The sequence below is a fragment of the Strigops habroptila genome, chromosome W (assembly GCF_004027225.2).
Source record: "Strigops habroptila isolate Jane chromosome W, bStrHab1.2.pri, whole genome shotgun sequence".
In the NCBI taxonomy this organism is placed as follows: Eukaryota; Metazoa; Chordata; class Aves; order Psittaciformes; family Psittacidae; genus Strigops; species Strigops habroptila.
Genome location: NC_044301.2, coordinates 2,055,905 through 2,080,387, shown reverse-complemented (window position 1 = coordinate 2,080,387; position 24,483 = coordinate 2,055,905). Strand labels below are relative to the sequence as shown.

Genomic DNA, 24,483 nt, shown 5'->3' with positions numbered 1-24,483 from the left:
TGAGTTTTGGAATACATTTGTCAATAAAAGAGCTTTTTGAACTCTTTTTTCCCTCTCTCTCTCTGCAGGCTGATGAAGATCCTATCATGGGATTCCACCAGATATTTCTATTAAAGAACATCAACGATGCCTGGGTTTGCACCAATGACATGTTCAGGCTAGCACTGCACAACTTTGGCTGAGCTGGCAACCCTGAGGCACCCCAGCTTTATTTTTTTTTTTTGGTTGTTTTTTTTTTTCTCCTCTCACTGGTATTATTCACACTCATGGAACATTCCAAATATCATACACAAACCTGCAGTGCTGCAGAGTATGAGCAAAGCAAGAGCTGTAACCTGCCCTTCTGCTGAGTTTGCATTGTCATAGATGAGTTTCTTGTGCATGATGTTTGGAAGTTAGACTTAGCTGCATTTGACAAGAGAAATTTGTGTTGTACCAGCATGCCTTGGAAAGAAGTAATAATGCAAAAGGTGGTTGTTTATGTACTGGCAAGATGCTCTATAACCCAAAGAAATGAAAGAACAGCAGCCTGTACAGCCGAAATATTGATTTCTTCAGATGTTTCACTGCTACATTACACAATAAAACCTTGAGATTTTCTTAACAGTTTAAATCGTTTTAATGAGTTGGATATGGAGTAGGTGATAGCACTTACTGTGGATGTCCTGTGTCTGCCTGGTGTGGAAATGCTTACAAACTTACAACGCAGACTGAAGAGCACTTGACAATTGTACCGGGGGAGGCAGTTCTGATATGCCCTTGGCCATACAACTTCTTTCTCCCTCCTTCCCAGCAGCTTTTATAACAAGACTTCTAGCTTGGTTTTTAACACTGACAGGTTAGTTCTCAGCTGCTGGATTTTACCAGGACAAACGCCTCAAATAACACCTAAGGATGACAACAGTCACAGCAGCCTGTAGTTAATCTTCACAACGGTCATTACATTCACCCTCGAAGTAGAACAGGCCAGCTGTATTTTCTTCACAGGCAGGACATCACCAGCTCTGAAGCTCTGGCCAGATCCATGCTCTGTGGGGTTTTTCTAAGCATCCCTGTGCTGTCAATGGAACCGGTTGGTAGTACAGCCTTTGCTGTGCAGGTTTCCAGGACATGGTGAAGCACTGGAATGGGTTGCCCAGGGAGGTTGTGGATGCTCCATCCCTGGCGGTGTTCAAGGCCAGGTTGGACAGAGCCTTGAGCCACATGGTTTAGGGCAAGGTGTCCCTGCCCATGGCAGGGGGGTTGGAACTAGATGATCTTAAGGTCCTTTCCAACCCTTACGATTCTATGATTCTATGATTCTATGGTTGGCTGTCATGTGTCCTCCACCCTGAAGGTGGTGGTGTTCCACCACTGAAGGGATTTACTAATCACAGACTGGTTTGGGTTGGAAGGGAGCTTAAAGCTCATCCAGTTCCAACCCCCTGCCACGGGCAGGGACACCTTCCACTAGAGCAGGTTGCTCCAAGGCCCCATGCCTTGAACATTGCCAGGTATGGGGCAGCCACAGCTTCTCTGGGCACCCTGTGCCAGTGCCTCACCACCCTCACAGGGAAGAACTTCTGCCTAAGAGCTCATCTCAATCTCTCCTCTGTCAGGTTAAAGCCATTCTCCCTTGTCCTGTCCCTACAGGCCCTTGTCCAAAGCCCCTCTTCTCCAGGTTTCTCGTAGCCCCTTTAGGCACTGGAGCTGCTCTAAGGTCTCCCCAGAGCCTTCTACAGGTTCTGTCCAGCAGATGAGGTGTCACAGGAGCAGAATTGCCTTCGCTTTGCGTTCAGACCTCACTGGGCTGTTAGGACCCAGTTTAAAAGGGATTAGCATGCTTTGCTGGGCTTGCTTTTAAAGTTTATGACCATGGCATTGCCCTTTTTTTTGAGGAAAGCCTGGAATGGGGCATGCTTAAGCTAGTCATGACTCAAATCTGCCTGCTTTGGCCTTTGAATTGGAATAGAGCTTTCTTGGAAGCTGATGTTAGGACCCTCCTGCTCACTATTGCAACATTCTCATGTTCTCCATTTCAAATTCAGAACTGTTCTGTCACTGCTTCTATGCTATGAAGGTTGTGCTCAAAATTCCTCACCCGAAGAGATCAGCTCTTTCAGTAGAAAGAGGTGTTTTGTGTGGTCGCTGCTAAGCAAGGATCCTTGTGCTGGAGTTCCAGATCCAAATGAAGCCTGGCAGAGGAGGGAGGATCTAAGAACCTTGCTCTGCAGAAGGATCTGCTCTGCAAGGTCAGGTTATTCCTCCACATAACAAGCTCAGGAAGCCAGGAGAGAGCTTGCTTGAAAGTCAGTTTCAAGGAATGATACATGGGGCAGGGGTTAGTTTTAGAACTATCTAAAATGAGATTCTTTTATGTGGCGTATGAAAAGCATGGACTCAGAGCATCTTCATGCAGCGAATCACTTTATCACTCTAGCTTTTATACCATTCTAGCAAAAGATATTTTTAGCCTATTGCTCTACCTTTTATACCAAGCTAGTTTTAGCACATCATGTTTAGTTCCTGGTTTACAGTTTTGTTTTTTCCAACATTCTTTGTCATTTCACAAACAGTCCCAAAATAACCAGTTCCTTATCTTTCTGTTCTCCTGCTCCTGTCCAGCTGGGTTGCTCTGCTTAATCACACAGTGTACTTTGCTTCTTCTTTAACTCTTTCTTCTCCAGCCAAGCAGTTACTTCTCTTTGGCAATAATCAAATAGTTTCCATCCTCTCCCACACTTTTAGGCCATTAAAAGCTCAAAGCAGTTATCCCCTGGAATTGGCCATGTAGATTGTTCAGGGGTTCTTTCTCCTGCCTTTCTCCACACAGTCACTCCTGGCTCCTTACTGAGACGAGACAAATACTGCTGTTTCTAAATCAGTATTGCTTAATACTCTTGACTCCTACAGGAGCTGGCTGGCCTGTGAGGGGACATGGCCAAAGCAGAGGAGGCCTGGGAGGCCCCAGGAGATCACTGACCCCATAACCAGCCCACCTGAGCCTTCATGGGTGAGGCTTTACATGTCCCCCATGGTACTGGGCCTAGCAGGAGTTCATATTGGCGGTACCGCCAGGGCCATGGATAAGGTTGCCTGACAAAGGAAGGGCTACAGATGTTGTCTATCTGGACTTCTGTAAAGCCTTTGACACAGTCCCCCACAACATCCTTCTCTCTAAACTGGAGAGATATGGATTTGATAGGTGGACTGGTGGATGAGGAACTGGCTGGATAATCATATCCAGAGGGTCATGGTCAATGGCTCAATGTCTGGATGGACACCAGTGACAAGTGGTATCCCTCAGGGGTCCATATTGGGACCAGTACTGTTTAATATCTTCATCAGCGACATAGTGGGATTGAGTGCATCGTCAGCAAGTTTGCAAATCATAGAATCATAGAATCAACCAGGTTGGAAGACTTTTAAGATCATCAAGTCCAACCGTTCCCCAGCACTGCCAAGGCCACCACTAACCCATATCACTAAGGGCCTCGTCTACACGGTGTGTGAACACTTCCAGGGATGGTGACTCCACCACTGCCCTGGGCAGCCTGTTCCAATGCCTGAGCACCCTCTCTGTGAAGAAGTTTTTCCTAATATCCAATCTAAATGAAAATCTAATATCTAGATGACACGAAGCTGAGTGGTGCAGTTGACACGCCTGAGGGACAGGATGCCATCCAGAGAGACTTGGACAGGCTCGAGAGGTGGGCCCATGAGAACCTCATGAGGTTCAATGGGGCAAAGCGCATTGCCCTGGGTCGGGGCAACCCCCGGTATCAATACAGGCTGGGGGATGGAGGGATTGAGAGTAGCCCTGCAGAGAAGGACTTGGGGGTACTGGTGGATGAAAGATTGGACATGAGCAGGCAATGCGCACTTGCAGCCCAGAGGCCAATCGTATCTTGGGCTGCAGCCAGAGGAGCGTGTCCAGCAGGTCAAGGGAGGTGATTCTGACCCTCTGCTCTGGTGAGACCCCACCTGGAGTACTGCATCCAGCTCTGGAGTCCTCAGTACAGGAAAGACATGGACCTGCTGGAGAGGGTCCAGAGGAGGGACACAAAAACGATCAGATGGATGGAGCACCTCCTGTGAGGAAAGGCTGAGAGAGTTGGGCTCGTTCAGTCTGGAGAAGAGAAGACTCCGGGGAAACTTTATTGCAGCTTTTCAGTTCTTAAAAGGGGCCTATAAGAAAGATGGGGAGAGACTTTTGAGCAGGGCCTGTTGTGACAGGACGAGGGGTGATGGGTTTAAATGAAAAGAGGGGGGATTCGGGCTGGATGAGAGGAAAAAATTTTGTACAATGAGGGTGCTGAGGCGCTGGCACAGGGTGCCCAGAGAAGCTGTGGCTGCCCCATCCCTGGCAGTGTTCAAGGCCAGGTTGGACGGGGCTTGGAGCAACCTGCTCTAGTGGAAGGTGTCCCTGCCCGTGGCAGGGGGTTGGAACTGGATGAGCTTTAAGCTCCCTTCCAACCCAAACCAGTCTGGGATTCCATGAGATACCTCGAGGGGGGCCGGCGTAGACCCTCGAGCCCTACAGCTACCAACGCCTCCACCGCGCCCGATTCCAATCCCGGCACCGCTTTCACTGAGGGGAGGAGCCGGGTTCGGCCTGGCTCCTCCCTTTTATCCCGGCGGCGGTTTCCGCTTGACCCACCAGGGCTTGGGCCGGAGGCGGAAACGCAGGTGGTGGTAGGGGCAGCTCGGCAGCTGTGGCGCGGGAGGCGGTTGGGCAGGTAGTGGGCTGCGCCGCGCCGTGTCCTGTCCTGTCCTGTCCTGTCCTGTCCTGTCCTGTCCTGTCCTTCTCCGCCCCGCCCCGCTCTATGGCCTCCGCGTCTTCCTCCTCCAGTATCGACGTTGAGGACGCGACCCAGCACCTGCGGGGCATCCTCAAGCTGGACCGGCCGGAAGGTGAGGGGCCGGCACCGAGGGGCGCGGGAGGCCGCCGGTGACGGGCCTGGCCTGGCCGGGGCCGCCGCGCTGCCTTGTCCCGGGGCTGCGGGGCCGGGCGGGGCTCGTTTCCCCTTAGGGTGTCGGCGGCTTCGCCTTCCGCCAGCTCCGCCCCGTCTAAGGTGAGGGGCCCTGCTGCTGCCCCCGAGGTGTGCTCGGGGAGTGCAGCCGGACGAGGAGAGGAGCAGAAACCCGGCGTGAGGGGCCTCGTTGATGGGGGAGGATTCTCGTGGCTGAGCAGAGCGGGAGCAGTGGGGAGACAAACCTCGCTGCTGTAGCTCTCTGGGCTTTTGTTATCCGAGAGGTATTGCTCTGGGAGCTGACAATGCTGATCTCCTCCATCTAAGCCTCCTTCCTTTATTAAAAACATTTGGAGTTTTCCCTAGGTGTCTTATTGGGCTTAGTGGAAGGGGCTGCTAGGCATCTCTGAGATCAGTGCCCTCTTAATCATAGAATCCCAGACTGGTTTGGGTTGGAAGGGAGCTTAAAGCTCATCCAGTTCCAACCCCCTGCCATGGGCAGGGACACCTTCCACTAGAGCAGGTTGCTTCAAGCCCTGTCCAACCTGGCCTTGAACACTGCCAGGGATGGGGCAGCCACAGCTTCTCTGGGCACCCTGTGCCAGTGCCTCGCCACCCTCACAGGGAAGAACTTTATCCTTTCCACAGGTTTCTCACTCTCCTTTTTATTTGATTGTTGTGATAAATTAATCGAGTCCCAAATAGGATTTTTAGAATTTATTAAACGAATAAAGGCAAGCAAACAGCGCTGGGTGCGCCGGGAGTCTCTGCCCACCAAGACGCACACCCCACAGTTCCCGCCCCTGGTTTATATATCTTTCAGAGATAGGCGTGTCTCAAACTTTCCTGCTTCGGACTTTCCCCGCCTCGGCTAGCAGCGACCTTCCAGGGATAGGCGTGTCCTGAACTTCTCCTGCTTCAGCTAGCAACAAAACCGGCCCAACCGGTTTTAGGCTGGTATGCTGCAATGCCTGCCAAACGACCTTGCAAAAAACCTTGCAAACATAGGAACTATATACATTACAGATGTCCATCACGAGTCTTATCACCATCTTAGCCCTCACACATTACCGCCATTTCTTATATGGTTATTTGCTCACTGTATAGGTTTCACAACGTTTTATAACAGAATACATTTCCAGGTTTCCTAACCCCTTAAAAGCATCTAAGCAACCAAACAAGGAACAAAGCACTTCTTTTTAGCAATTGTGTGTTTAACCAAGAAAATTATTCCCTTGTCTCTTCTTTCCCTCTCACTGTCCCTGTCGACAGGGACATTTATCATATTCTTTCCACATAATGATTACTAAGATTTCCTATTTATTGACACGAATCACTCCTATGTTCCTCACAATTGTGAACTGGGATCACAAATACCTCTCTTAAAGTGGTTGTGAGTGTTCTCCCTTTGCTTTGAGCTATTTTATTTCTCTGCTTAGAGTTCAGTAGACTCCCTTCTGCCTGTAAAAACACTTGTGGTGAACAGCAGCAGGCTTGGGAATCAGCTGTACAGTGCTCTGTACTCGAAAGACTGAAAATTCAGAGCAGAGATGGAGAGCACCTGTTTCACAAGCAGTTTCTCAGCTGAAGGGATGTGTCATGTTTGGGGAATGGTTGGAGTTGTTTCTGTTCTCTCAAGGTGATTTGACTTTCCTGTGAAGCAGCTTTTTTGTTAGTTGAAGCAAAGGAGGTATTTACTGAGTGTGGCTACTTTCTTTTAATTTCTCTTCTTTCCTATTCATTCTCTTTATGCTTTCTCTGTCAACTTCTAGCACACAAGAAGACAGTTGAGAGGAAAATGAGCAATTGGACAGTAAGTCAAGCAGTAAGGAACCTGTGCTTGTTCTCAGCAGAAATCACTGCCTGGGCAGATAGATTTGAAAGAACTGGACATAATAAGGTGAAGAGCAAGAGTTTGTTAACTGAAAGCTTCTGAAAATCCTGTTAGGATGTTAGAGGAAAGGGAAACTGGGGGTCCTTCAAGACTTTTGAAAGAGAATAGAAGCAGCCTCATGAATTGGATGTGTAGGGCTGGTCAGGGCTGGTCTTGTCCGGTATCAAGTTGCTGTGGTCAAAGTCCTTTTTAGTTGTGGTTTTTGTTATACCCTGGGTTTCTGTTGTGTTTTAAGCCCAGCTGGTAACTCGGAACCATGCAGCCACTCGCTCACTCCCCCCTTTCTTCCTGCTCTCAGAGAGATGGGGAGGAAAATCAAAAGAATGTAAATCCCATGGGTTGAGATAAGAACAGTCCAGTAACTAAGGTATAATACAAAACCACTACTGCTATGACCAATAATAATAATAAGGGAAATAACAAGGGGAGAGGATACAACTGCTTGCCACCTGCTGACTGATACCCAGCCTGACCCGAGCAGTGATCTGGGCCTTCTGGGTGACTCCCCTCAGTTTCTATACTGGGCATGACCATGCTGTGGTATGGAATACCCCTTTGGCTAGTTTGGGTCAGGTGTCCTGTCTCTGCTTCCTCCTGGCTTCCCGTGCCCCTTCTCACTGGCAGAGCATAAGAGACTGAAGAGTCCTTGATTGGAGTAAGCAATACTTAGCAATAACTGAAGACATCAGTGTGTTACCAGCATTGTTCTCAGGCTAAAGTCAAAAGCACAGCACTGCACCAGCTACTAAGAAGGAGAAAAAATAACTGTTACAGCTGAACCCAGGACAGTATCCACCCCTTGTCCTATTGCTCCAGTCCCTGATGAAGAGTTCCTCTCCAGCATTCTTGTAGGCCCCCTTCAGATATTGCAAGGCTGCTGTGTTAACCACTATACCACCAATGCTCACCTGGAAGATGCCTGAAATCTTTTCACATATTCTGCAGCTTGGTTGAGGTCTGGAGTTGAGAAGTTACCTCTTCTTCTTCCTCTGATTCCTGTAGTAATAACTCCTGTTCAGATGATGTCCCCTGTAGTTCGTGAATTGGGTCTTCATCTTTTTTTCACTGCGCTAGTTCTTTGTGCCTCTCATTTGCTTTTCCCCTTGCTTATAGGCACAACTGATATTGGCACGGATCGGTCCTTTGGTTTAGCTGCAGTGTCTATCATTGTGGTTGAAGTGGCTGCAGGATCTGTTGTTGGGGTTGGTGTAGCTGCTGTGCTTGGGGGTTGAGTAGCTGTGTTGTCTGTTGCTTTGCCATCAGATCCAGAGACTTCTTTTTCCTCTTGAAGGTGATGGATAGTGTTGAGTGGGACTCTAGTTGTAGGCCAAGTCCCAGCACATTGTGCTCGGTCTTGGAGTTTCAGCATGTCACGCTTGCAGCCAGTATTTGCTGTTTTAGTGTTTATGAGCTGCGGGGCCTGGGCTAAGGTAGCACGCACCAACCGATACCCAGCCCAACTTGAGCAGCGATCTGGGCCTTCCAGGTAACTCCCCCCAGTTTCTATACTGGGCATGATGTGCTGTGGTATGGAATTCCCCTTTGGCTAGTTTGGGTCAGGTGTCCTGTCTCTGCTTCCTCCTGGCTTCCTGTGCGCTTCCCATGCATCTCCTCCCTGGCAGAGCGTGAGAGACTGAAAAGTCCTTGATCGGGGTAAGCATTACTTGGCAACAACTAAAAACATCAATGTGTTATCAGCATTGTTCTCAGGCTAAAGCCAAAACACAGCACTGCAACAGCTACTAAGGAGAAAAAAAACCGTTACAGCTGAACCCAGGACAATTTTTCAAGAATGCTTTGGTCTAGCACTTGTTTCAGTAATCTGAATTGCCAGCTTAGTCTTTCTGACCAAGACTATTTGTTCCTTGAACCTGGGAAGTTCCTCATACCTGTTCTTTGGTGTTTTTTGGTCCGCTGGGATTGCTTATGTAAGAAAGGAGCCACGACTTAAGTTGTTTCTGTGGAGATAAGTTTGCTACATGGGAGGTCTCTTAACTGTAGTGGGTTCAGCTATAGCAGTCATTTTTCTCCTTCTTAGTAGCTGGTGCAGTGCTGTGTTTTTTAACTTTCAGCCTGGGAACAACGCTGATAACACCGATGTTTTCAGTTGTTGCTAAGGAATGTTTACTCTGACCAAGGGCTTTCTCAGTCTCCTGCTCTGCCAGGGAGGAGGGGAAGCTGGGAGGAAGCAGGGACAGGACACCTGACCCAAACTAGCCAAAGGGGTATTCGATCCCATGGCACGTCATGCCCAGTATATAAACCGGGGGGAGTTACCCGGAAGGCCCAGATCGCTCCTTGGGTTGGGTTGGGCTGGGTATCAGTCGGCAGGTGGTGAGCAATTGTATCCTCTCCCCTTGTTATTTTCCTTATTATTATTATTGGTGGTAGCAGTAGTGGTTTTGTATTATGCCTTAGTTGCGGGACTGCTCTTATCTCAACCCGTGGGAGTTACATTCTTTTGATTCTCCTCCCCATCCCTCCAGGAGTGGGGGGAGGAAGAAGAGGGGGGAGTAAGTGAGCGAGCGGCTGCGTGGTTCCAAGTTACCAGCTGGGCTCAAACCACGACAGTTCTTTGTGGGGCTCGAAGGGTTGAGATAACGACAGATCTGAGCAGAGTGTGTCTAATCATATTTGTGATAAGCATTCATTGTTACTACTCATCACAGTGATGATTTATTGACTCTCAGAGTTGTTGCGCTTGATCTCAGAGTTTCAGCATGTTGTACCTTACTTACAGCCAGTATTTGCTGTTTTAGTGTTTATCGGCTGGGGGGCCTGGGCTAAGGTTCTTGTTTCACTGTACTTCATGGTAATGACTTGTAATACAATAGACTCATTGATCATTAAACTGGTCTGGTTTGCGCTTCCGATGTGGCCATCACCACTATACTTTGGGAGGTATATAATGGAATTTTTTAGCAATTGCATATCTTTTTTTTTTTTTTTTTTTTTTTTTTTTTTTCCCTCCTCGGGGGGTCAACCTATGAAGGAGGCATTCCCTTATGCCCCCCGTTCCCCCACCAGGCTATTTACAACAGCATTTGAGAGTTCTGAAGGTTTTGGATGGCCTTTGAATACCCTTGAGAACTGCCTGCTGATTGTGCTGGGGATCAGCATGTTGGCACACATACGGAGTGTGTTTTACCCACGGCCATCCCACCCTGGGAACACCCTATTTCGTCTGATCTTGAAAGTTAAGCAGTATTGGGTTCAAATCTGGTCTAGGGTTAGACGACGATATAGGAGGACCACCAAGAGATTTTCCCTGAGGCTGGACAGTCATGAGTGGCAGGGTGTGTGGGATAGTATGGGCAAGTATTTAGGCCAGTGGGCCCCTCCAGTGCTTTGGAACTTCACCACTGAACAAGTGCAACATCCGGAAAAATAGTAAAACACTTAAACGAGGTGTGCTGTCGTTCTGTTTATACCAGAGAGGGACAACTCGCTGCAACGTGCTGGGGCTTGGCCTACGCCTACAGAGCCCTGCTCAACACTATCCAGCACCTTCAAAGGGAAAAATAAGTCTCTGAGTCTGATGGCAAAGCAACAGACAATGCAGCTACTCCAACTCCAAGCACAGCAGCTACTCAAACCCTGACCACAACAGACAACGCAACTACTCCAAGTACAGCAGCTACACCAACCCCAGTGACAAGCAGAGCAGCTACTCAAACCCCGACAGCAACAGACAACACAGCTGTTGGTGTTACTCGACTTCCAAGCACAACAGCTGCACCAACCCTGGCAACAGACATTGCAACCACTCCAATCCTAGTGGCAGACACTGCAGCCACTCCAACCACAGTGACAAACACTGCAGCTAAACCAAATGGCCAATTCATGACAATATCTGTTGCCCCTGTAAGCAAAAGCAAACAAGAGGCACAAAGAGCAACCCGCGAAGTGAAGAAAGATGAAGACCCAATGCAATTACTACATGGAACAGGATCTGAACAACAGTTACTACTACGTGGATCAGAGGAAGAGGAAGAAGAAGAAGAGGTGACTTCTCGACCCCGGACTTCAGCTGAGCTGTGGAATATGTGAAAAGATTTCACCCGTCTTCCAGGGGAGCACATTGTCACCTGGTTGCTCCGATGGTGGGACAATGGGACCGATGGTCACGAACTAGAAGGTAGGGAAGCCAAGCAGCTGGGATCACTTGCTAGGGAAGGAGGAATTGGCAAAGTGATTGCAAGAGAGAAGCGAGCCCTCAGCCTTTGGAGGTGGCTCCTGGCAGCTGTGAAGGAAAGGTTTCCCTACAAAGACAATATTACGAGTCGCTCAGCCAACTGGACCACGATAGTGAAAGGCATCCAGTCCCTGAGGGAATCAGCCATTCTAGGGATGATCTATTATAGGCCGCATGCCAGGAACACATCCGTAGATCCAGATGAAGTCGAATGTACACGACCAATGTGGCGGAAACTTACACGGAGTGCACCATCATCATATGTCCACACATTTGCATCAGTGACCTGGAATAATGTAACACCACCAACAGTGGATGGCCTGATTCATCAACTCCGAGAGTTCGAAGGCAATCTCACCCCTTCCATCATTTCAGCTGTGGAAAAACTGTCCCAGGAATTCAAGCAATTGAGAGACGATTTAGCCAATCTATCCAGCTCCCCACGCGTACCAACCCATGTCTCAACTATTAACAGAAGGCGCCCTAGTGCTCGGGAGAGAAAATATAGGAGGTACATGCCACGGGCCACCCTATGGTTTTACCTGTGGGATCACGGAGAAGACATGAGACAGTGGGATGGAAAACCTACCTCAGTTCTGGAGGAACGGGTGCGTGAACTGAAGAGGAGAACAGTGGTCAAGGATGATCCTCCCAGGAAAGCTGCTGCTCCAGTCTCTGGTGAGCAGATTTCCAGATGGAGTGGAAGAGCTGATTGTACTCCAGCTCCTGTGATAAGGAATACTAATCCCTTTCTACAAGACATAAGTGGAGAATTTTATGATCACTATTAGAGGGACCCTGTCTCCAGCCAGGTGGAGGAAAGGGACAATTGGGTTTACTGGACTCTGTGGATCAGATGGCCTGGCACATCAATCCCACAGAAATATAAGGCTCTAGTAGATACCAGTGCACAGTGCACCCTGATGGCATCAAGGTATCAAGGGGTCGAACCCATTTGTATTTCTGGAGTGACAGGAGGATCCCAAGAGTTAACTGTACTGGAGGCTGAAATCAGCCTGACTGGGAGGAAGTGGCAAAAGCACCCCATTGTGACTGGTCCAGGGGCTCCATGCATCCTTGGCATAAACTATCTCAGGAGAGGGTACTTCAAAGACCCAAAAGGGTATAGATAGGCTTTTGGTATAGCTGCCTTGGAGACAGAGGAAATTAAGCAGTTGTCCACCTTGCCTGGGCTTAAACCACGACATTAACACATTCCTTTTGGAGAAGAATACTTTTCCCAATCAATTTTGTGTATTCTACCTGATAGTTTTTGTCAGGTTCTTGTCTATCTGGAGGTAGTCTATTTCACGCAGTGCTATTTCTTTTGAATGGATAGTGTGCTCAGTGGGTCGTGCTTTTCCCTAGGCTCAGTGAATGAGAACCAGAGACCATCAATTTCATGTAACGGAGACCTGAATGGACTGCTGGTGCCTGACCCCATTGTGGCTGAAGATGTACCTTCTATGGCTAAGCCAGTGCATCAGAGCATTTCTCTGGGAGCCCTACAGGAGCAACAAGTCATGTAAGTTTTCATGGAATCCCAGGCTGGTTTGTATTTGAAGGGAGCTTAAAGCTTATCCAGCTCCAACCCCCTGCCATGGGCAGGGACACCTTCCACTAGAGCAGGTTGCTCCAAGCCCCATCCAACCTGGCTTTGAGCACTGCCAGGGATGGAGCATTTACCACTTCTTTGGACAACCTGTGCCAGTGTCTCACCACCCTCACAGGGAAGAACTTTTCTTTTATCCAACCTGAACTTCCCCTGTTTCAGTTTAAACCCATTACCCCTTGTCCTGTTGCTATGTTAAAGAAAGGCTGAGAGTGACTAGAAAATGATTAAAAATTAGTTCTGGTGTGTCTGGACAAGCATGCTGGGAAGCTGATGAGTTTCACATTGAGTCAGTACTGGTGTTCAGAGCTTTTGTAGCTTTCGTGATACTGATATGTGTGCAGTCTGCCATCCTTGCTGCTCAGGGACTGAAGAGTATTGGCAGAGCTGTTTAGAGATAAGGGGAACAGGACTGGTTGTATGGTAGACATTAGGAGTCAGGATGGAGGCTAATTAGCAGGGCACTGGGTGAGACTTACCATTTAGCAGTCTCATGTAGACCTCCAGCTGGACTCCTTCTGGGCTCCAAGTTACCTGAGGGGTGACTTACCAGTCCGCAGTATGGTAGACCTTGCACTTGTCCAGATATTTCTCTCCATATAACTTAGGACAAGTGATCCTGAGCTAGGGTTCTACCTAACTGTCTGCTGACTTGTGGATATACATCAATGTGTTTTGGACAGTACCTGTGCTTTTACTGCTTATGTATTAGAGAATGTATGTATATAGAATACTCTGGATTTGTCATGGGAGTAATAATACAAATCCACATCAGACTAATTAGTGTAATGCTTGGCTTAATGTGCTGACTCTTAACATTAGAGCTCACGTGAATAGCTTTTCCTTGGGTTCTCTGCTAACAGTTTTGAAGAGAGGATGCAGTGAGAACCATGAGCAGTGTGCACTGTTGATGAGGTTCAACTGTTTGGTCTCTTTGCATATTCTAATGTTGGGTAGTAGTCAAGGCTACTTCAACCAAATGTAGGTTTGTGCTCAAGTCCAATAGATGGGAGGTTTTTAAGCTGAACAAACCAGGTGTTTGGTGCTCTCAAACCTGTGGCACATGGGGAAGGGACACTCCTAACTGAAAGTAGTTTCAGTTGCATGGGGTGCATTGCTGTTAAAATTATGAGTAGCAAATCTCTGACCTCTGTTCTCTTCCTGTGAGTCCTGTCTGATTTTTTTTTTTTTTTTTTCCCCTTAAAAGCTGCCTTTCTGGTGATGACGGTTCCACTTGCATAGTGATAACAGCAAAAGATGTGGAGATAGTGGCTAGCAGTGATTCCAGCATCACCAGCAAGGCCAGAGGGAGTAACAAGGTAAGGAGGAAGTGAAAGCATGGTTCTGTCTTTTTGTTAGTCACATCAGCTCATGCTTGAAAATATATATATATTTTAAACAGAAATAATAATCTTTCCTGTGTTATAGGAGTCTGTAATTAGGTAGAAATTTGTCAAAGAGCTTAACAAGGGGGGAAAAATTGGAGGGGTATCTTGTACCTGATTGTTACTGTTATTCTAGAGTCTGGCCAAGTTATCCTCTAATCTTCGAAGTCCCATGATCTATGCTGTAGGTTCCTGGGAAAGTGTCCTTCCTTCACAAACAAGCTCTTCCTGCTGATTGTTTCTTCCCTGGCAGGTCTTCACTATGGAGAGAGCATTGTTTTTGATGGTTTGCTAGCCTCAGTCCTGCTGAGGGCTCCACCCAGCAGATCAGGGCTGCAGAAGAACCAGTGTGCTGAGATCAAAACTGCTGCTGTAGCAGAGTACTAAGACATGCTCAGAACAAAATGCTAGGAATTACGAGAGAGAACTCTGGTTTTGATCTCAGCCCTCTTCTGTATTATACCATTTTGTTCCTTACTGTGCAATGAATTAAGGTAACAGAGACAGTAAATGAATACTGTACTGTGTTATCATTATTTTTCATAGATAATACTGGTGGAAGGGAGGATCGCTGCCATAATTCCCATAGTATTTCTTAATTCTTTGCTCGCAGAGGCAATGTTTACTAAATAAGACCAGGACTCTCAGTTTCTTGGAAAGTAGTCTTAAAGCTAAAAAGCAAGCATCCATGCAGCAAATGTGTTTCCATATTTCAAAAAAACTTTCCAAAAACTGGGAATTCAGACCCAGCTCTCATAAAGAGGTAAAGGCTGCTTTGTTGTTGCAGGGTAGAGTGTTGTTCTGCAATGTAACTTCAGTGAGCAACATTCCTTCTTGCAATGGAATGAAATACTTATCAGCTTCCAGAACTTTGAATGTTCAGGGCTCTGCTACCTGGCATTCAGTGTGCAATTCTTCCAACTGCTGCTTCCAACAGTTTCCTATTAAGCATTACAGATCTTCCCTGGAGGAAAATGTATATTTGGCAGGTTTGTTTCAGGAAAAAGTTAATTCCAGATATTCCTTGTGTGTTTTCTTTATCCTGAGCAGGTGAAGATACAGCCTGTTGCTAGATATGACTGGGAACAGAAGTACTATTATGGCAATCTGATAGCAGTTTCAAACTCTTACCTGGCTTATGCCATTAGAGGTGAGATACCTTCTTGTCTTGGGTATGATTTGTATTCTTTTGCTCTGCATATCTCTAAAAGAGGCAAAGTTTGCATCAGGAGGTAACTGGTAGTAATTGAAATGCGTCTTGCAATGCCCAGATCAGGGTACTGCTGTAGTGGGGACTATAAGTGAAGCTGGAGCTACAGGGGAAAGAAGAGTTGATTGTGTAGGAGAGCTTCCAATGAGAAAGAAAGCTTCTGTGAAGTTAGAAATAAAGAGGAGGACTCTGTGGGGATGGAGGAAAGGTTGGACTACATTGGTTTCACTGGACAGTAAGCTGATGTTCAGATTACTCCTCTGATTAAATATTTCTGCAGCAAACAAGCTTCTCGGTAGCTAAGCACAGAAACAGCCCTGTGGTAATTTGAGCAGATAAGTGTTTGTGATGAATTTGCTTGCATAAATTTAGAGTTGAGTTTAAGGCTAAATCTAGAGGAGCCAAAGAGCAATGCAGTGTATTTTGCAGTAGAAAGGGAGAGAAAAGCAGAACCATGCAGGGGAAGATTGTTTTGCAACATACATGAAGCAAATGAACGCTTGGTCATCTGCAGTGTCTCTTTCTGCTCTCATGTGCACACACAGTGTTTGGGGCTCCATCAGCTCTTCCTTCTTAGAGCTAGCACCCATCAGTTTGGCCTTTTATGAAATTTAGTACTCTGCTGCTGTGGTTTTTCCTAACTGGGGTTATTTTAGAGTGGTTTTAGGGTGTCTCTCACTTTTTTAAAGTATTAAAGCTTGAGTGGAGTAACACTATGGAAAGCTGAGTGGACTGCTTGCATTATAGTGATGTTTGTCTGAAATGGGGAAGCTGGAAACTTTGCTTGCTATGTGCATGCTCTAAAGCATGTTCTTCTCAGTCATGCAAGCAAAAGAGCAGTGCTTTTTGCCAGGTCAATGTTTGTGCTTTTTACTTTCCTCTTGTAGAACATGTATTTGAGCTACCTGCCTCTCAGTGACTCCTTATCTCCAGTTACTGAAAATGAAATTGCAATTAAACTTAATTCACTGTCACTGGAGGTCAGCTTTGGAGGTTTGGTAGCTTTATCATGAGCTCACGATAAAGATTTAGGCCTTGCACTTAATGAAGGCATCTTTATGAGAATAATCCTGGGAATCATGAGAAATCAATTTCTGTTGCCTTCTTTTTAAGTAGAACAGCTTAGAATTTGCAGTGCTCCAGTGGGGATGATGTGGGGAATTGAGATACCCTTTGCGAGGCAGGCAAAGTCCTTCTTGATGCTGCCATTGCAGTCTTCTGCGCCACAGAGGAAAAGTGCAGTGAATATTTGTGCCTGTCTTGAAAGGACTTGTTAACGTGGTGCCTATTGATACGGTTTTTCAGAGTGCTGCCGGGGACAGCTGGTGGCAGGATGGGGGCTGAAAGCAAAGGCAATCCTGCAGGGAAACCACACAGATGAATGGTGACTTACTTCTCCCTCTGTCTTTCCCGCAGCTGCCAGCAACGGCTCTGCTATGGTGCGGGTTTTGAGCATCAGCACTGCTGAGAGGACCTTGCTGAAAGGATTCATAGGTGGTGTGGCAGACCTAGCTTTTGCTCATCTCAACTCCAACCAGCTGGCATGCCTGGATGAGGCTGGCAACCTTTTTGTCTGGCGCCTGGCAATGAATAAAGAAAAAATCCAGTATCTTGTTAAAATACACCTCATTTCAGTCTGTGTGTAATGGGTAGATGTGAATGTAACATCAAAATTGCAACTTCTTTTGTAGCCTTTCCAGAAGAGCAGCTTGTAGAGGGAAGGTTGATAGTTCTGCCCCTTCCAGAGTATCGAATCAGTCAACCTGTGCCTGTACTTGGTGCAATCATTACTTGAAATTGCACCCAACTTGAAATTCTAGGAGTGCACCTTGGTGCTCCTTCTGGTCCAGACAAAAGTCAGTGAGAAGTGTCAGTCTGTACAAGTTGGCCTTACACATGGACAGTGTCACCTCAACTGTGACAGTTGTGTGTTTTGTTTTTTTTTTTTTTTTTACTCATGTTTATCTGATTCTAGCTCTTTTCCTTAGTTACTTTTCAGAGGAAGAGTATGTATGTATACTTCCACTCAATGTCTTTCCAGATCTGTCATTCTTCTTTTGGTGGTTCTGAAATTTATTTTTCATGTCTGATTCATTGCCCTAAATCATTTCATTGCTAGGAGGGACTGCTCAGTCCTTTTGGGAAGCATGTCAGTCTGTGGGATATGTCATCATAGGTTATGGCTTCTTAATTTTAACTGTGCACCATCATTTCAAAAGCAAGTGGAATGAGGATGGTTGTAGTTTAAGATCTGATCTGGAGGGGTAGACTAGAGCACTCAGCCTCTGCAGTGTGGTAGTTTTGCTGTCTTTCTGTGATAGTGTTGTGATGCTAGCTGCACTCATTTAATCTGTCCATCAGCAGTTGTGTGGATTGCACATTCAGATTGTGTGCCTGTTGTGCTTATCCTGTCCCTGTCTACAGCCTGCAAGAGAAAATTTTGAGAATCTATTAACTTTTGTAAGCTTAACCTCTCCTGCCAGTGAAGAAATGCCAGCTTGTCTGCTTTTTTAGCAGAATCCTTTTGCCTGGTTTCTTTTTGAATTGCAGTGATCCAAAAGATCTTGAGGTTTAATAGCATTTAACAGAGGACCAAGCCTGACATAGGTTACTAATGAGCATTAGTAACACAGCTGGCACGTTATGTTCCTTAACCATGGTGATCAGAGAGGAGATCCTGGTTAACATCAAGCGGCCTGACAATACCCTGTTGAACACCTCTCAAAGAATCATCTGGTGCCCTTTCATCCCAGATGATAATGAGCAGAGTGGTGAAGAGGGAAGTCAGATGCTGGTGTTGCTGCATGAGGACAGGGTAAGGAAACCCTACTTGAAATGTCATCCCTTATTATCCTTAGAGGGAGAGAATTTATTGAAGGAAAGAGCTGATATGGTTAGAGTTGTAAAGGCTCTTGTCTAGTCCATGTTGGGGATCCTTCCTGTTGTAATACAAGATGTGGGATTCCTCTCTTCTGAGGAGAGGTCATACTGATCTTTCTCTGTATGCATGTACAGCTAGGTGCCAGGGAAGCATCTAATGGCCAAACTGGGTGGGAACAGGAAGGTTTATGTCACATACTTTTCATTGGTCTGGTATATTGGGATATAAGAAATTCCTCACTAGATCAGACCAGTAGTTGTAGAAATAAACCTCTGTGCCTACATGTTTGTTTTCCAGGCAGAGGTGTGGGATTTGGACGTTATCCGAACAAGCAACAGCTCCTGGCCAGTGGAAGTGCCCAATATCAAAGAAGGCTTCATTGTAGTGAAAGGCCACAGCATGGTATAAACCCATTTTGTTTTCTTTACCGCCATCACATAGGTGACCACTACAGAGATAAGTCAGGTTTTCTCTGGGTTACAGTGTCTCAGGATGCTTGGCTGTAAAAAAAAAAAAAAAAAAAAAAAAAAACCCAAAACAAAAAAACCCAAAAAAACCCACACAACAAAAAAAACCCCAGTTTCTTACCCATCCACATTTGCCACAACCTGCCCTGCTGGCTGTGTACACTGTACACACACTATTGGTACATAGCTTTTGTTTAAAGAGCCAAGGTGAATGTGTAGTCATTTGCTTTGAAAATGGCTCTTGATAAGTCATCTGTATTTCCAAGAGCCTGTTTGACAACCTGGGCTGTACTTCAACTATTTTGTTATATCTCCTAGTATATGGAACACTTAACGCTGCTGTGGTTCACTGCTGGATGAGAAGGGGAAAATTAAAGCCCAGTGTCATCTTTATTCTTCTATGATTTCCCTAATGAATGTAGTTATATCTGTGAATACAGTGCACCAGGACTGCAGCTGATTCTCCAGTAGGTGACTGAATATAAAAGAAACAACTGGAGAGAGCCTGATTTCACTTATCAAACAGTATGATGACAGAGTAATTGTGTCACTTAAAACAATGATTATGAAATGATAATGATGGTGAAAAGCCAGAAGATCCCAAACCAAAATGTTTGTAACATGAGTAACAGTGGGAACAGTAGCATTGTACTTAAATTCGCTGTCTGGAAAAGGTGGTTGTTAATGGTTATTAAAACAAAGAACAACAAAAAAAGTCCCATCAGTTCTTCTGTGAAGGGTTAAGCTGCCTGGTGACATGTCTGTCAGAAATCACTCTGACCTCCCGTGCTGTCAGGCTGTTAGATTCCTGTCTGAAGAGACACTCTATCATTCCGTGAAATAAAAATGCTATAACATGACTTTCTGTGTCTCTCTTCACTCTCCGTGTAGTGCCTGAGCGAGGGAGCGCTTTCTCCAGATGGAACTGTGCTGGCCACAGCGAGCCATGATGGTTTTGTCAAATTCTGGCAGATCTATATTGAGGGTCAGGATGAGCCAAGGTAACTGGAGAATTAGAAAATGAAGGATCTTGGAACAGAGCAGCATTTTCTCTGAGAATTTCCTTGTTACACAGTTGCTTGCAATGGTCATTCTTGGGACATTATAAAGATGCAGGGTGAATGTTTGTAAAGTATTTTGTTGGTGAAGAGTTGTATTGCTGAATATCACACAAGGTTTGGTGACCACCTGGAAAAAGCAAGGAGCTGTGTCTGGCAATGGGAGTTCTGTGCTTTACATGGGCTGTAGGCAAACTCTTTTGCACTGTCCATGTAAATGCAGAAAGGTTCTCTGAGCTGTTCCTCTCACTGTTGACTTTTCATGTATTGTGCCCTTGTTAAGACACCAAACCAAATGGCAGCATGTATTTATTGGTCACAATTCTGTCTGCATGGGCTGTGATGTCCTTACTTGATATAAGGCTGTACAGCAGCTACAAGTTGATAACTCTTGGTAGCTGCTGACTTTAATGCAGGTTTTGGACAAGGAGTAGTGTGTTCAGTGCCCAGATCATAATGTTCCTCGCTTACCACTCCCTGCACACTTGGTTGTTTTCTCTGATTTTTCTCCTAGGTGTCTTCATGAGTGGAAACCCCATGATGGTAGGCCTCTTTCCTGCCTGCTCTTTTGTGACAATCATAAAAAACAAGACCCAGAGTAAGTCCCAAATCCTGTACTTTGGAGTATCAAAGTTTAGTAGTGTCTGCTAACTCTGCATTTGGAGGGTTCCTTGTAACTGCATTGTAGTCATAAAAAGTTAGCTTTGTAGAAGGAGCAAGTCCTGTCCTCTTTGTAATCAGTTTTCTGGTGATGAAGAAATAAATAAGGCTGTGGAGCACAGCCTAAAATGACCTTAATCCTAATGTTAGTTCCATAAAAGCAACAAAAACAGTAAATTTATGAGCCCTGTCAGGTTTGTGGCATGGTCAGTTCACACTGGCCTGTTATCCTCCAAATTTCAATTGCAGTTGTCATGGTTTAAGCCCAGCCAGTAACTCAGAACCATGCAGCCGCTTGCTTACTCCCCCCTTTCTTCCTGCTCCAGGAGGGATGGGGAGAAGAATGGAAAGAATGTAAATCCCACAGGTTGAGATAAGAGCAGTCCAAATAACTAAGGTATAATACAAAACTACTACTGCTACCACCAATAATAATAATGAGAAGGGAAATGACAAGGGGAGAGAATACAATTGCTCACCACCTATTGACTGATACCCAGCCCGACCTGAGCAGTGATCTGGGCCTTTTGGGTAACTCCCCCCAGTTTATTCTTTGATGGGGTGATGATCGGAGGGAAGTCAGGGTCAATCGATGGTGACCATGAGGGCAGTTCTGCTGCTGCCAGCTTTTCCCCTGACTTTATTCTCTGCTGTCGATCATGACAACACATATCTTCTTTACAAAGCCCAGAGTGGTGGAGATGGGCATCTAGCTGATGGGCTACAAAAGTGTTATATAGCAGGCAACAGCATACACTTGAGTCCATTGGCTGTTTTCCCCCCACATTAAATCCCCTTGAGGTACACACCGGACTTAGCCATCTTCCTGCATTACCCACCAAGTATATCCGGTCCCTGAGCAAAAGCAATCCCACAAGTGGGTTTGCCTTTACGTGAAGCAGGAATAACCCAGACTGTCTTCCCCAGGAAATTCTTTATGTGCACTACAGGAACATTATCCCCCTCTACAGTACATAAAAGTTCTGACTGGGCTGGGCCGGCCCTGTTGGCAGATCCCCTCATGTTGACCAGCCAGGTGACTTTTGGTAAATGTTTGAAAGTCCCACGACCCACTGCTCTGAGTGTAGTTTTAAACAACCCATTGTACCATTTGATTTTCCCAGAGAGGCTGTAACTGCTTTGCTTGCTTAATTATAGCACGTTTCATATAATATGGGCAATAGTGTCCACGGTTAAAGTCCACACCTCGATCACGAGCCCATCTATATGTTGCATCTCTGCCTTGATGGCCTGAGGTGTCATGGGCCCACCAGGCTAAAAATAATTCACCCTTATGTTGCCACTCTAAGTCCATCTGAGATACTTCAATCTTAGCAGCTTTATCCACTTGTTGGTTGTTCAGTGGCCCAACTCTTGGGTACATGAGCATCTATGTGGCGTACCTTCACTACCAGGTTCTGCACCTGGGCAGCGATATCTTGCCACAGTGCAGCAGCCCAGATGGGTTTACCTCTGCATTACCAGTTGCTCTGCTTCCATTGCTGCAACCACCCCCACAGGGCATTTGCCACCATCCATGAGTGAGTATAGAGAGAAAGTACTGGCCATTTTTCTTGTTCAGCAATGTCCAAGGCCAGCTGGATGGCTTTCACCTCTGCAAACTGACTCAATTCACCCTCTCCTTCAGCAGTTTCTGCACCTTGTTGTAGGGGACTCTACACAGCTGCCTTCCATCTCCGATGCTTTCCCACAGTATGGCAGGACCCATCAGTAAACAAGGCATATTGCTTTTCACTCTCTGACAGTTCATTATATGGTGGGGCCTCTTCAGCACGCGTCACCTCCTCTTCTGGTGACATCCCAAAAATCTTTGCCCTCTGGCCAGTCCATGATGACTTCTAGAATTCCTGGATGACTGGGATTTCCTATTTGAGCTCTTTGTGTAATTAGTGTGGCCCACTTACTCCATGCAGCATCAGTTGCATGATGTGTAGAGGAGACCCTGCCTTTGAATATCCAGCCCAGCACAGGCAACCGGGGTTACAGGAGAAGCTGCGCTTCAGTTCCGATCACTTCTGAGGCAGCTCGAACCCCTTCATAGGCTGCCAGTATGTCTTTTTCAGTGGGAGTGTAGTTGGCCTCGGATCCATTATATCCCCAACTCCAAAAGCCAAGGGGTCGACCTCGAGTCTCCCGTGGAGCTTTCTGCCAGAAGCTCCAGGTAGGACCATTCTCCCCAGCTGTGGTATAGAGCACGTTTTTCACATCTGGCCCTGTCCTGACTGGTCCAAGGGCTACTGCATGAACTATTTCTCGTTTAATTTGTTCAAAGGCTTGTTGCTCAGGGCCCCATTTGAAATCATTCTTCTTCTGCATCACATGATAGAGAGGGCTTACAATCAGACTGTAATTTGGGATGTGCATTCTCCAGAACCCCACAACACCTAAGAAAGCTTGTGTTTCTTTCTTGTTACTTGGTGGAGACATTGTTATCTTGTTGATCACGTCTGTGGGGATCTGGCGACATCCATCTTGCCATTTTATTCCCAAAAATTGAATCTCCTGTGCAGGTCCCTTGACCTTATTCCGTTTTATGGCAAAACCGGCCTTCAGCAGGATTTGGATTATCTTCCTCCCTTTCTCAAAAAATTTCCTCCACTGTATCACCCCACACGATGATGTCATCAATGTATTGCAGGTGTTCTGGAGCTTGCCCCTGTTCCAGTGCAGTCTGGATCAATCCATGGCAGATGGTAGGGCTGTGTTTCCACCCCTGGGGCAGTCGGTTCCAAGTGTACTGGACGCCCCTCCAAGTGAAAGCAAACTGTGGCCTGCACTCTGCTGCCAAAGGGATTGAGAAAAATGCATTGGCACTATCAGTTGTGGCATCCCACTTGGCTGCCTTTGACTCCAGTTCATATTGAAGTTCTAGCATGTCCGGTACGGCAGCACTCAATGTTGGTGTGACTTCAGGCCACGATAGTCTATTGTTAGTCTCTACTCTCCATTAGACTTTTGCACTGGCCATATGGGGCTATTAAAGGGTGAGCAGGTCCTGCTGATCACTCCTTGGCTCTCCGGTCTACAGATCCTCTTATGGATAGGAATCGGGGAGTCTCGGTTGGTGCGATATTGTCACTGGTGCACTTTTGTGGTCATGATTGGCACTTGTTCTTCGACCTTCAGCAACCCCACAACAGAAGGATCCTCTGAGAGACTGGGCAAGGTGGTGAGCTGCTTAATTTCCTCTTTTTCCAAGGCAGCGATACCAAAAGCCCATTGATACCCTTTTGGGTCTTTGAAGTACCCTCTCCTGAGATAGTTTATGCCAAGGATGCATGGAGCCTCTGGACCAGTCACAATGGGGTGCTTTTGCCACTCCTTCCCAGTCAGGCTGATTTCAGCCTCCAGTACAGTTAACTCTTGGGATCCTCCTGTCACTCCAGAAATACAAATGGGTTCCACCTCTTGATAGCTTGATGCCATCAGGGTGCACTGTGCGCTGGTATCTACTAGAGCCTTATACTCCTGTGGACTGATGTGCCAGGCCATCTGATCCACACAGTCCAGTAAACCCGATTGTCCCTCTCCTCCACCTGGCTGGAGGCAGGGCCCCTCTAATAGTGATGATAAGATTCTCCACTTATGTCTTGTAGAAAGGGATTAATATTCCTTATCACAGGAGTTGGAGTAAAATCAGCTCTTCCACTCCATCTGGGAAGCCACTCACCAAAGACTGGAGCAGCAACTTTCATGGGAGGATCACCCTTGATCGTTGTTCTCCAATTCACGCACCCATTCCTCCAGAACTGAGGTAGGTTTTCCATCTTGCTTTCTCAAGTCTTCTCCGTGATCCTGCAGATAAAACCATAGAGTGGCCCATGGCCTGTGCCTCTTATATTTTCTTTCTTGTGCAGTAGGGTGCCTTCTGTTAATAGCTGAGACAGGGGTTGGCACAGGTGGGGAGCTGGATAGATCATTTCTCAATTGTTTGAACTGCTGGGACTGTTTTTCCACAGCTGAAATGATGGAAGGGGTGAGATTGTCTTTGAACTCTCAGTCGATGACTCACTTTATCCACTGTTGGTGGTGCTGCTTCACTCCAGGTCATTGATGCCCGTGAGGGGGCACATGATGATGGTGCACTCCGTGTAAGTTTCCACCACATGGGTCATGTACATTCGACTTCATCTGGATCTACGGGTGCA

The 24,483-nt window shown here is 46.6% G+C and overlaps 2 protein-coding genes across 5 annotated transcripts in view; both read left to right on the top strand.

The window, feature by feature from the left end:
* LOC115619212 (nuclear transport factor 2) overlaps positions 1-613 on the top strand; it is a 63,216-nt gene extending 62,603 nt beyond the window's left edge. For all 4 annotated transcript variants that reach the window (XM_030511259.1, XM_030511261.1, XM_030511262.1 and 1 more), the window contains one exon: positions 69-613. In XM_030511259.1, the coding sequence (XP_030367119.1) occupies positions 69-182 (114 nt within the window). In that variant the 3' untranslated portion in view covers positions 183-613. The remainder of the gene's footprint in view (positions 1-68) is intronic.
* A 4,192-nt stretch (positions 614-4,805) lies between these two features.
* Positions 4,806-24,483, top strand: part of LOC115619227 (enhancer of mRNA-decapping protein 4-like) — a 61,048-nt gene continuing 41,370 nt past the window's right edge. The window contains exons 1-9 of the mRNA XM_030511280.1: positions 4,806-4,893; positions 12,410-12,566; positions 13,861-13,972; positions 15,089-15,188; positions 16,665-16,854; positions 17,916-18,063; positions 18,427-18,531; positions 19,488-19,597; positions 20,169-20,252. Of these exons, the coding sequence (XP_030367140.1) occupies positions 4,806-4,893; positions 12,410-12,566; positions 13,861-13,972; positions 15,089-15,188; positions 16,665-16,854; positions 17,916-18,063; positions 18,427-18,531; positions 19,488-19,597; positions 20,169-20,252 (1,094 nt within the window). The remainder of the gene's footprint in view (positions 4,894-12,409; positions 12,567-13,860; positions 13,973-15,088; positions 15,189-16,664; positions 16,855-17,915; positions 18,064-18,426; positions 18,532-19,487; positions 19,598-20,168; positions 20,253-24,483) is intronic.